General features: G+C 42.8%; 1 protein-coding gene across 1 annotated transcript in view; it reads left to right on the plus strand.

Moving 5' to 3' along the window:
* DST (dystonin) overlaps positions 1-13438 on the plus strand; it is a 496398-nt gene that overhangs the window by 92249 nt on the left and 390711 nt on the right. The window contains exon 4 of the mRNA XM_007471189.1: positions 9054-9261. Within this exon, the coding sequence (XP_007471251.1) occupies positions 9054-9261 (208 nt within the window). The remainder of the gene's footprint in view (positions 1-9053; positions 9262-13438) is intronic.

A 13438-nucleotide genomic window follows, 5' to 3' on the forward strand; every position in this document is an offset into this window, starting at 1 on the left:
AAAAAATGAATTTAAAAGAAAAAAAAGGGAATTCCCTGGCTTCCCAGTGGTTAGGACTCCAAGCTTTCATTGCTGAGGGCCCGGGTTCAATCCCTGGTCGGGGAACTAAGATCCCAAAAGTTGTGTGGCGCGGCCTAAAAAAAAAGAAGAAAAAGAGGAATGCATTGGAAAGATACAAGGGCATCCCAAAGGGCTGAAGGCTCAGTAACCAAGGTTGGGAAGGACAGATGTGGGGACGACATGGGTCTGCCTCCTGAGAGCGGCTGTTAATGTGACCTAGTTCGAGTCACTTCCAGTCTCCGTGTCTGTTTGTTGTTTCCAGTTTCCTGGAGTGACAGTCGTATAGGCTTAACTGGACTTAGTGCTCTGCCCCTGGATCACACAGCCTTCTCCCCACTCCCCACCATTTTCTTATTAGTTACCTTAATACTACCCATTGTGGAATAAGGTATGATAGGGTAAGGATGTGAATAGGTAACGTCACGTGATGCTCAGGTTTGCTGAATGGTCTCTATGTGTTGGGCGCTTTTCAAGTATTGCTTATTCTGCCACCCCCACAGCCCTGTGTCTTATGTACTGTTGCATCTCCTATTTCTCGGATGAGCAAAGCAAAGCCCAGAAAGGCCAAGCAGTTTTCCAAGGTTGTAAAGCTTTTCCGCGACATTCAATACTTGGCAGGTCATGCACATATCTTTAACTTTATGGCTAACAGTGTGGATGGTAGTTGGGGTTTGGTCTCTGCAAACATCCTGTGCTAATACCTTAGGGTTCTGGGCGTGATCATAGCCCACGTCTTCTTACCAGTGGAAGTCAGAGCCGTGTCCTGGCTGTCTGAAGAGCTTGGCATCCAAGCCCCCCCCTGACCTAGATCAGGGTGGGAGGAACATGTGGGGAGCAGGCTTGTGCATGGGGAGGGGCAGGAACAAAACCAGAGGGCTCAGCAGTAGTTGGGCCAGCTAGATTCACGGAGCTCATGGGCCAGCACTTCCAGAGTCATACAGTGGGTCCTGTTTCCAGGGTTTTTGGGGATGGAGCAGAATGAGATCAGCACAGGGGCGTCAGTAGGAATGGCATCACGCATTTCTGTTTGACACTAATTTAAATGAGATCTTTGGTAGCCTTCTTCTTTTGGTTTTGTTTTGTAGCCTCCTCTTCAGTTCTCCTCTCCTTTATTTGTAAACTGCCAGCCCCTTTTTATTGATTACCATTATACCTACATTCCCCCCCCACCCCATCATTTTGTAATCTCTGAGTGCAACAGTGTCACCCCTGCCTTAATTTATGGCAGGGGCCCAAAGTCAGATGCCTGCAGGGGCAGGTGTCATAAATGGATAAAGAGGCTGGTAAGCTCTGTATCAGCCCGGAAAGCATGCATTCCTTCTAAAAAGGGGAAGCTACCTCTAGGATCTGTATTTTCATGTAAAATTCCCAATTTTTAAATGTTTGGCAATAGTTAGTTTTTAAAAGTGGGCAGGCCAAAGACATGGAAACAACCTAAATGTCCGTGCACAGGTGAATGGATAAAGAGGCTGTGGTACATATGTACAATGGAATATTAGTCATAAAAAGGAATGAGATAATGCCATTTGCAGCAACGTGGATGCAACTAGAGATTATCATACTAAGTGAAGTAAGTCAGAAAGAGAAAGACAATACCATATGATATCACTTATATGTGGAATCCAAGATATGATATAAATGAACTTATTTATGAAAGAGACTCACAGACATAGAGAACAGACTTGTGGTTGCCAAGGATTGGGAGTTTGGGATTAGCAGATTCAGACTATTATATATGGAATGAATAAACAACAAGGTCCTACTGTAGAGCACAGGGAACTATATTCAATATCCTGTGATAACCCAAAATGGAAAATAATATGAAAAAGAATGCATATGTATGTATAACTGAGTCAGTGTGCTGTACAGCAGAAGTTAACACAACTTTGTAAATCAACTATACTTCAATAAAATAAATTCTAAAAAAATAAAATAAGGGACTTCCCTGGCGGTCCAGTGGTTAAGACCTCACACTTCCACTGCAGGGGGCACAGGTTCAATCCCTAGTTGGGGAACTAAGATCCCGCATGCTGTGCTGTGCAGCCAATAAATATAAAATAAGATAACTTAAAATAAAATGGCAGGGCAATACAACACATCTCTCAGCATTGCCAGTTTTGGATGATACTGTTGGAGGCAGGCAGGTGGCGGGGAACACCTGCATCTCCATCCTGGCTTCCAAAGGGACCAGAGATGCTCCAGTCTGTTCCTGAATCAGCCCCTCTCTCCTAATTGACTTTAGGCTATAAACCATATTTTTATGTATGTATTTATGTTACTCAGCTGGAAGACTTATTTTTTCAGCCTAATATGTGAAGATAAAATGATAATATTCAATTATAGGTTGGCTCTCTTATCACCTTTACTCTCCCAATTGGATGTTAAACTCCTCCAAGGCAGAAGCTTATGGATGCTTAAGATATATTTTTAACTGATTGATGTAAATAAACATGTTTGAAATATAACATTAAGTATTCTCTAGGTAAAGAGATGTTTTCAGTGTTTGTTGGTCTTCTTAATGTGTTTCTGTGTTGTGGGACGATTTTCAGAGTTATGTTTTGCTTTTCTTTTAGGCATATTATTTAAAATGTCCTTCCTCAGGAGTTTTCCTTAGGTCATTTTGTCTTCAAGGGGTTAAACACATTTTCTTACATTTTCCTTAACTCTTTTCTTCTATACCTATATCTTTGTGGTAGAGATGGTTTTCCTTGGGATTTCTAAAATCAGATAATGTGCTCTTGCTTTTGGACTTATTTCCAAATAAAAAACTAGTATAGAATAATAGTCTTGGGCCAGATTGCATATTTTTATGCAATATGTAAGAAGTTAGTATTTGTACTTAGCGAATCAACGGAATTTTAAACAAAATTAGATCTTCACTTACTCTAAATTTTGGTGGTTTCTTTGGGTTTATATAAAATGTAAAAAATTTTGTGATATTATACTAACTTTGTGTTCACTGGATTGTGTAGTAAGTGGATAACACAGAGGTGCTTTTTTAATATTCTTCCAGCTAAAACTGTGATCCGGACAGAAGCAGGCAGATCACCTTGCTCTGGGGTCCCCTTGAAGTCGGTCCCTTGCTTTCTCCAAGTTTCTATGAGGAGATGCTATGGGAAATTACTTAGCTGGGTGCTGTCACCGTGGATGTACACCCGGGTGATGTCATCTTGTGAGAACAGGCCTAGACTAAGCAACACTTAAAAAAAAAAAAAAAAAAAAAGACCTTACTCTGTGTGTCCCCAACCCTGCGTTTTGAAAATATTCAAATTTATAGGAAAGTTGGGAGAGTAGTACAGTGAAGACTTACTGTTAACCTATTGCCACATGCCAATATAAACACAATTCTCTGTTTTTATTGAAACAACTGAGAACAAGTGCAGACAGCACGAATAAGGATGTGTTCCTACATAACCGAAATACCATTAGCACACCTTAGAAAATTAACAGTAATTTCCCAATATCAGCTGATAAACAATCCATGATCCAGGTTCAGATTCTCCCCATGGTCCCTAACATGTCTTTTCAGCTTAAAAAGAAATACAGGCTCCCATCAAGGTTCATAACTTTGTTGTTATGCTTCTGTTTTCTTTTTAAATTTAGAGAAGTCCCTGCTTTGGGGGTGTGTATGTTTTGTGACATTGACCTTTTTCCTTTTTGGAAGAGACCAGGATAATTATCTTGTAGAATGCCCCCCAATCTGGATTCGTCTAATTGATTCTTCATAGGCTTTTTATTTTTACTTTTTGGTTAAATTTTTGGAACTATGCTTACAGAAATGTGCATAAATCTCAGGTATGCGGGTTTGTGAAATACCACGTTCCAGCCTCTGGGATTCTGGGAGCCTTATCTGGAAGCCTCCCAAGGCCTTATCTCTGCACTTGTTTCTTGCAGCTTGGGGCAGAGGCAACTTCCTGGCACTTTCCTCTGGTTCATGGTACTGAGGCTGGGCAGCTTCCAGGGTAGGCAGCTCCATTGTACTAGTCTCAGATCCCCCACCGGGGTTTCAGTTAGAGGAGTTATTGTTTAGTTCCCTTCTAAAAATGTCACATTATGTAATTATCCTGGCTTTAGGAGATTTGGGTTGTTTTTATACCACGTGAATGAATTGGCAATTAGGAAAGTCATTTTAAAGCTTTCGGTGATCTAATTCAATTGTTCAAACTGCCTTAATAAGTAGGTTGTAATAAGACACAATGCTTGGGGTTTTAGTTTCTCACAACCTAGTGTTTTTTTTTGTTTTTGTGTTTTTTTGGTTGTAGAGATCCAATATCAGGGCCAGAGGTATTTCACAGTCCTTTATTTAAAAAAAATAAAAAATAAAAAGCCAAATGTTAAAAACATGATGACCTGGGCCAACTTTGTCTTTACTATCCTAATTACCTTTCTCCTCTTCTGAATACTCCACATTCTTTACCTTTTTTTTTTTTTTTTCCATTTTCAACACACATGCCAAACGGGGTTGACCGTTCATGGTTGTAAATTGGGGGCTTAACCCGGGGCAGTGAATTCCATAAAATCACATGCAAAGTTTGTGTGTATTTGCTGATGGGCTTTGATCTGAAGAGAGGCTTCCCTAGATTTCATCAACTTTTCAGAGGTGTCTGTGAGCCTCAAATAGTTAAAAACACTGGCTTAAATAATTATTTCCTCCTTCAACCTTTGATATTTTCTCTGACCCTTGACGTAGTATCTTCTTCTTCTTAATAATATTTTTGTGTACTATTTGTTTTGGATTAAAAACTTATAAGGAATACAACTAAATTCATTCATAGTATTAGTCATCACCCAGAAATAACTGCTGTTTACACATTGGTAGATAGTTACCTATCTACCTATCATGTATCTACCTATTCATCTTTAAATCATCTTACTGTCTGTCTATCTACACACACACACACACACACACACACAGATATTTTTTAAAGGAATCATTCTATATGAACCCTTCCCACTTTGCTAAATGTAGATCAATAACATTTTTGTTTAATTGCTGCAGGGTAGTCCATTGTATGGGTATACTGTCACTTATTTAACCAATCTTCTATCATGGACATAGATATTTATATTTTAACAGGAATCAAACCTTAAGCAACAGGAGTAGAGGAAGAGACAGGAGGAACTCGGGGTTTTGCTGGTCCCAAGAGCCCTCTTCCTTTGTCTTACCTTCCAAGCCCCACATCAAAGGTTAGGCTCTGGACTTTGGGTCAGAGAATATGTTTGCTTTTTCCATAAGAAAGGAGAACTGTACTTTCACACTCAGTCCTCTAACCCCCAAAGGTAGAGACGTGAATTGGCAAGTCATTTGAAATCAATAAAGAATAGTTTTAGAGGGTCAATTGACTTCAAAGCAGCTTCATTTTAATCCATTCTCAGAGAAAAGAATCTGAAAAAGAATCCTCAAACTAACACAACATTGTAAATCAATTATACTTCAATAAAAAAAGAATTAACAACAACAAAAAAGAAACAAAAAAAATCGGCTATCTGATCAGCCAGTTTGCCTGATACTAGGAAAGAACAAGTTAGTGACAGAATTTACAGCATCCCACCTGGAATGCTTGTTTTATGAAGTCTGTTTTATTCATTGATATGAATGCCACTGACATAACAGTGAATGAAAATTTATTAAGATTCCAAATATAATTTCCCCAGATTTGAAGACAGAAACCACAGACAACCTTTCATTCACTAAAGTAAGCTCATTTACTGAATCACACACTTGTAGCCTAAAAGACTAAATTCAGTAGCCCTTAAAAGGTGGCCAATTTAGTCTCTACCTCATTGGCTGCTAAAGAGCCAACTTCAAACAAACACTACCGAGAAAAAAAAGAAACTTCAAATTAAATAAATCAACCAAATAAGGCTAAAAAAAAAAGAAATTTCTATACCGAAGAGTGCATATGTCTAAAAATTCAAAAGTGAATTAAAAGGTAATTCTCAGAATACAAAACATATAAATGATAAAAAAAAATCGATTCTTACTTTCCAGGGTTCAAATGGGCCTACTTTTGTATAGTTTACCTTATATTTAAAAAGTCTTCATGAAAATTATTGTGGGGAAAAATTGAATACTTTAATGGTTAAAACGCTCGAGTCACATAGCCAGGGGAGAGACTTTGTCATGTATAAGTCAGCGTGCTTTTCCTCTGCGTGTGTCCATATTTCCCTTGCCATGTTGTTGAAAGAGGTATTGCCGATTGTCTTGTCTTCCTTTCTCATCCATTTACCAAGGACACGTCCAGATTAGAGGCTGCACCAGTCAACACCCTTGGGTCCAGGGTAGTAACTGTTCCCATCTGGCTATGTGTGATGAGTGGTGTTTATGTCATGGCATAAATCACATTTTGCTGTTCCATCAGCTGAGATGCTAACCATTAAAAATTTTACTCTGTCTACAAAAATCAGTAACCAGGGATTTTTGTATGGGGGCAGTCCTTTAACAGTTATTCCCCAAGTCTGTCTGTAAAAAACAATCAAATTACTATCCTCACTGAAAGAGTATAGGAAACAACAAGAAATACAAGCTCACAGATAAAAGATGACCTTTCATAAGGACAGGTAGGAAGCCATTTTAAGGAAGACAGAAGGCAACCAAGGAAACCCAATACCCTTTTGAAAAAGTCTTTAAGAATGTCATCCTTTTTCACCAATCCAGCCAGCAACACGGAGAGAGCTCAAGATGAATTTTCAGAAAAGCATGGAAAATAAAGTAGGTTGATAGCATCCTGTGACTGACTTAATGCTCCTCACAACTCTCTGTGGACTCCAGCGAATACAGAAAATCAATTTTATTTATTTATTTGCATAGTACATGATTGCCACTAGGAAAACACACAAAATCTAAATAAGTTAATAATTAACCAAGGTGATGACATTTCATGTAAAGTAAAATGGAAGACTGCTTTTGGGGGGAAAGAATAAAGCTAAAGGTAAATCTTAGACACTTTACAGGAAATAGTATGTGTACTTTTAAAATGATGGTGTTGGGTTCCTTAAAAAACTAAAAATAGAACTACCATATGACCCAGCAATCCGACTACTGGGCATATACCCTGAGAAAACCATAACTCAAAAGGACACATGTCCCCCAGTGTTCATTGCAGCACTATTTACAATAGCCAGGACATGGAAACAACCTAAATGTCCAACGATAGATGAATGGATAAAGAAGATGTGGTACATATATGCAATGGGATATTACTCAGCCATAAAAAGGAACGAAATTGGGTCATTTGTAGAGATGTGGATGGACCTAGAGTCTGCCATACAGAGTGAAGTAAGCCAGAAATAGAAAAACAAATATCGTATATTAAGACATACATGTGGAATGTAGAAAAATGGTACAGATGAACCTATTTGTAGGGCAGGGATAGAGACATAGACGTAGAGAATGGACATGTGGACGTGAATTGGGAGATTAGGTTTGACATAAATACACTACCATGTGTAAAATAGATAGCTAGTGGGAACCTGCTGTATAGCACAGGGAGCTCAGCTCGGTGCTCTGTGTTGACCTAGATGGGTGGGATGGAGGGGTGGGAGGGAGGTCCAAGAGGGAGGGGATATAGGTATATATATAGCTGATTCATTTCATTGTACTGCAGAAACTAACACAACATTGTAGAGCAATTTTACTCCAAAAAAAAAAAAAAATGATGGTGTTGGCCAGTAGAAGTGAATAAGGACTGTCATGCCTGAATAGATGGAGGCGAGGTCCTGATTCACTTCTGGTTTATTCCACACGCCTTGGGATGTTGTCACACAGCCTGTTTTTGCTGCGTCACCACTGCTTTTGTGAGCAGCCCAGGGTTTCTACTCTGATGGGAGCGCGCCACTGATTCCTGCCTGCCACCCGGCTTCGTAGGAGTCTGAGGCTGCAAGTTCCATTTCAGGAATTCGAGTTACACCAGTTTTGCATCTTGAGCCTCAGCAAAGTTCTAAATGGGGAAGTGAAGATTTCCCTTGGATGCTTTATCTTGTTTAGAACTCTGTTCACAGCACAGATAGTCGGCATCCTCGTTTCCATGGTAAGCTGGTGGCTCCCTGAATCATCACAAACTTAACTCAACCAAGGAGGAAGGGATAACGTCTGGTGCCTTGTCCCTGTGGGGAAGACAGACCCTTTAATGCGAGATACGCCCTGCAGACCGGCTCCTGTTCCTGGAAGGGAGACTGAGGTCAGGCCAAGCATGTGGGTCAAAGCCTCATGTTTCTCATTTCACTGTGTAATGACCAGGGGCGGAGGGGAGCTGCTGCATCATTCTCATTTCCGTCACTGGCAGCTGTTACTTTGCTAGTAGTTTAAATGATCTCAAGAACTCTAAGCTGAGTTCAGATGTTTGTTTATTGGCACTGCCTTTGGCTTCTGAAAACAGTCTTTTGTGTCCTCCCGGTCTTCAGAAAAGGCTCTTCTCATAATCAGCCCTTCCTCCCGCCTTGCTCTCTTCTGGGAGCCAGCTTCAAGCTCAGGAAGAAAATTAACTAAAGGGGACGAGGGCTCAAACCTGGTTAGAGGGGAGACTCCACTGGAAACGGAAAGGAATTGGGACTCAGCATCCTGCATTTGTGCTTTGTTTTTGCAACTTGGAGTGAGTTGCGTTAATGAATTAAGCAGCAGGCTAGTAATGGAAAATTTCGGTCCTGGCCTGGTGGGGGAGCCAAATACTATAGGTTTGTAACAGGAAGGCTGTGGATTCTGGCTTCATTGTTGGGCCAGTCATTTGTGAGCTGGTGGCCGGACCGCAGGCCACACACTTGGGCGCAAATCTTCCATGAACTGGAGCTGCCCGGGGCGTGTGGCCGGTGTCAGAGCCGTGGCCCAGGGAAGATGGTGAGCCTTGGGTGTCGGTTCTGGTGTGGGTCCCCCGTCCGCGCTGAAGATGATGCAGGATGCCGGACTCCGTTTGGGGGCAGGGAGGGGGCTGCTGAGATGGACGAGCCGACGTGAGTGTTTTGCTGTTGATGCTTTTTTTCTGTGTCATCCCCTGTAGAGTTCGGGGAACGCGTCCTACCGCTGCTCGATGTCTTCCTCTGCGGATTTTTCTGATGAAGATGATTTCAGCCAGAAATCTGGCTCTGCATCTCCAGCTCCTGGAGATACCTTACCCTGGAATTTGCCTAAACATGAGAGATCGAAAAGAAAGATCCACGGGGGCTCGGTGCTGGACCCTGCGGAGAGGGCAGTGCTTAGGATAGCAGGTAAGAGCAAGTGGGGGCGGGGGCAGGGGATAGAGGGAGGTGCGAGGAGAGTTGTGGAAATTCACCCATGGAGTCCCCGGGGGCCCTGTCTGGCTGGGAGCTGATGCGCTGGGCAGAGATCTGCGCTCAAGGTGGAGAAGGAGGATGACCATGTTTACTTTCTGTCCTGATTTATCAAAAGAGCGATTGGCCCTGCCTGCTGGTGACTAAGCTGTTTGGCCCTGTCTTCTAGTTGGAGGAATAGATACCTTTGAAACCAAGGGGATATTTACAGGCATCTGCATTGAAGTTTCCTATTTATGTGCAGTCGCCACCGTGCCAATCTGAAAGTATTAACTCAGTGATTCCCGGTGTGTTTGCTGGAAGCTTCGTTTCCATGTTTGCATGGGAGCTCTGAGCGACCACATTTAACGGGGGTGGTGGGGGTAGATTCCTGGGTTCTGGTACCCAGAATTGCGGAGGGTATTTTAGCAACCTGGATGCGGTTTTGTGTGTGTGTGTGTGTGTGTGTGTGTGTTTTTAAGTGTAGCATCTCTGTCAGCATCATGTGTTTGTAGCAGCTTCTGCCCCTTGTGCTCTTGAGGGTTTAGCCATCATGCATCCCTGATTAATTAATACCTGGGAGGGGCCAGTGTTTCTGTTACCCAGTGTTCCCTTGCACTGCCTTTAGGTCCCAGAAGTGATGGCTTGTTTTACTTGGCTGAAAGCTGAGCCTGCTGTGGAAATCTATCCCCCCGCCGGCAGTGCCTGTGTGGTTTGTGTGTATGTGAGCTGTGCTTTCTGGGGTGGTTGTTCCTCGGTTTTTTTTTCTCAGAAATGGTAATGGGGTAGATTGGGGTGTGTCTTGGGGAGCTCTCTTGTAAAGGCCAAAGGCCAGGTGTTTATTGGAGTTGGTTTCTGCAGTGGATCGGGCCTCTCTCCCCTCCCCCACTCTCTCCCCCAGGCCCTTTCCCACTCAGTTTCTTTTGCCTCCCACCATCATGCAAAGTTGGTACTTGTACTCCCTCGGGGGTGGGGGTGGGGACTGGAGGGGACTAGCTCAGGTCCCAGCCTTCATGGCGGCTGAGAGTCCCCCTAGTGTCCCCCAGTGGGATTTTCTGATTACGGGAAAAACAAACAGGACCCAGCCAGCCATTCTCTAGTCCAGGTTTCTGGGGCAACAGCTTTGAGCTTCTTCTGGCTTCTGTTGTGAGATGCTGGCTGGTCTCACCCAGGCCTTCGAAGAGGAGGGTGGAGGGGGACAATGGGGTGGAGGGAGGATGGAGACAGCTTGGGAGCCAAGTGAGAGTGGGCAGGGGTGGCCTGGGAGAGGTGCAGAGCTGGGCGAGTACCAAAAAGTGTTTGGCCACCGAGGCCTGATTCCTTGCCCTGTCAAGATACCGCCAAGGGAGTGGAGGAGACAGTGCCAGAACCAGGGTACCAGATATTTGGCTCAGCAGAAAGGGAAGATGGGTGAAAGGCGGGGGCGTGAGATATTGATGGGGCTTTGTAGAAAGCCTGGGATGCCTGTCCTTTGCGTTTTTACGGAAGGTACAAGGTCCTTCTGTCTTTGAGAGTTTTGTTAAAGGTGGCAGAGACGGGTATTTTGCTTTTGGTAGTGAAGGAAGGTTTATGAGAGAAGGAAGGGCATATGTTTGTCAGGGGGAATGAGGTTATATAAACTAACACAGGAAGTCAGGAGAGGCTGGTGGTAGTAGTGGTCGGTGTACACTGCCGGTAGGGAAGGAATGGGGGACCTGGGGGTTCTGCTGGGTGCAGTGGACAAGCGGGTGCTGGGGTCAGTAGACTGTAGGCTCTGGGAGGGCAGGGGCCATGTCTTACTGTAACGTTGTAAAAGGTTTACTATGAAGTTACTGGTAGTTGGTGCACTGGAGACCTCTGAGTTACATACTTTTAAGATTATATCAATTCTTCAAAAATATAACAAAACAAAATAAAACAACAAACAGAATACGCAGCCCTAGTATGGACATGTACTACTTACTGTGTTTAAAATAAATATCGGTAAATTGGCTGTTGCCACACGTCATAATCATTTCATCACTGGCCCCAGCATAGGCTCAGGGGCCAGTCTGCAAATATCTGTTTCATTGTCATGTGGCTAAACTGTGAAATCCAGATAGATTTTGTGTTAAATTTGCCACAGATCATCCAGCGTGAGGATAAGGGAACAGGGCATCTCAGGGCATTTGGTGCAGTGAGTAGTTGGAAAACATACCATTCAGATTTCAACTTCTCATTTTATTAGGCATTTTCACACTTGGCCTGAAACTCGGCCCATCGGTGAAGTTCATCCCTAGTAGGAGACGGGGCAAGGGTCAGAAATGGTGTGAGGATGTCCATCCATCATGTTCATTACTTAGTAATAAAGGAATTGAAAGTCTCATATTTTTATTTGTTTTTAAGGTCGTGAAAATAAAATAGAATGAAAATGTCTAAAGTCAAAAAGACCATATGGTCAGGGGGAATCCCTTAAGTCATTCACATTTAATACATATTTATTAAGCCTCTGGAATAAAATGAAGATAAGCACACAGTTCTGCCTTGAAAGAAGTTCTAGTCTAACATGACCATGGATGTGCTGTGAGACAGTTACAACACGGGTGAGAGATTAGCTGCAATGGCTGTGAGTACCTGTATTATTTGAGAGGAGATTTAACTAGCTTGATGGACTAGAGTGAAAGGGAAGGCCACTACCGAGGGATGGAGCTACAGGTACACAGCAGGGAGACGGGTTCAAATGGAAACTGCAAGTCATCTGTGTAGCTAAAGCCTGGGATTTGTAGGGAAGAGCAGAAACTGTAAGGGTACTTTCGGGCAATTCCAAGGAGATTGGACTATTTGTGCTGTAACTGGTGGGGAATCACCTGAAGATTTTTAAGCAGTGCAATGACATAATCAGACGTACATTTCCAAAAGTCTTTTTGGTGATGGTGTCACATGTCTGATACTTATATTTTTAAAAGTGCTTTTGCATTTATTGTAATGTCTTCATTTTAAAATCTGAGACTATAATATATGCCCTTCTGATCTCTCAGGATCAAGGTGAGAATGACATGGTAACATGGAAAGAAAGGGGCTTTGTACCCACTGTAAATGCCTTTAACATCATCGTAAGACAGATCTGCTGTTCTTACTTGCAGGATACTGTAAGTTGGGGTTTCCAGTTTTGAAGTGCCTGTAAAGGTACATGGTTTGTTAGTGACAGTGTTATTATTATTATTTTTTTTTGCGGTACGCGGGCCTCTCACTGTTGTGGCCTCTCCCGTTGCGGAGCACAGGCTCCGGACGCGCAGCCTCAGCGGCCATGGCTCATGGGCCTAGCCGCTCCGCGGCATGTGGGATCTTCCCGGACCAGGGCACGAACCCGCGTCCCCTGCATCGGCAGGCGGACTCTCAACCACTGCGCCACCAGGGAAGCCCAGTGACAGTGTTATTTTAAAGTATGGATATTGGACCCATGTGAATTCTTTGAAGTTAGAATGTAAGGACCTTGGCAGAGTCGGACTTTGGACTTTAATTCTTCCTCTATCATGAACCAGTTGCGTTTTCTTGGAAAACGTACTGAACATTTCTCAGCTTCATTTTCTCTATCAAAAGATCATGGCTGTGATGATTAAAGTAGTAAATGCAAAACATTTTGCAGATTCCCTGGCACATGGAAAATGCTCTATAAATGACAGCTGACTGATGGCTGGATGCTCTCATAAGCACCTAATATGTTATTTCATTTAGGTTTCCCAACAATTTTATGAAGTAGGTACTATTATTTTCTCCATTTTTCAGTCCAGAAATCTGCTGAGAGAGGAGAGACTCTTCCCAGGGTCATAGGAAGTGGTTGAGCTAGGATCTGAATTCAGGCCGTCTTGACTCCAGAGGCCAAGCTCTTAACTGCTCTGCTTTTGCTGCTTCCCTATGGAATACACTATTATTATTAGCAGATTGATCCTTTATTATCTTTCCAAGAATGCATGGGGTAAAGGCTGTTTTTACCAACAACCCCAAATGCTGCTTGTTCATTTTGACTGGTTCCTTCAACAGACAGTTAAAATCACTGCAGTGTGCAGTGATTGTATTCACAAAACTGGGTGCTACTGGGTGTCAATTTCTGATGAAGGATCAGACTATGCCCTTAATGACCTTACTCACTGTGAGGGAGATAAGACAGTTTTGAGAG

This window comes from Lipotes vexillifer, unplaced genomic scaffold (assembly GCF_000442215.2).
Source record: "Lipotes vexillifer unplaced genomic scaffold, Lipotes_vexillifer_v1.1 scaffold302, whole genome shotgun sequence".
Lineage (NCBI taxonomy): Eukaryota > Metazoa > Chordata > Mammalia > Artiodactyla > Lipotidae > Lipotes > Lipotes vexillifer.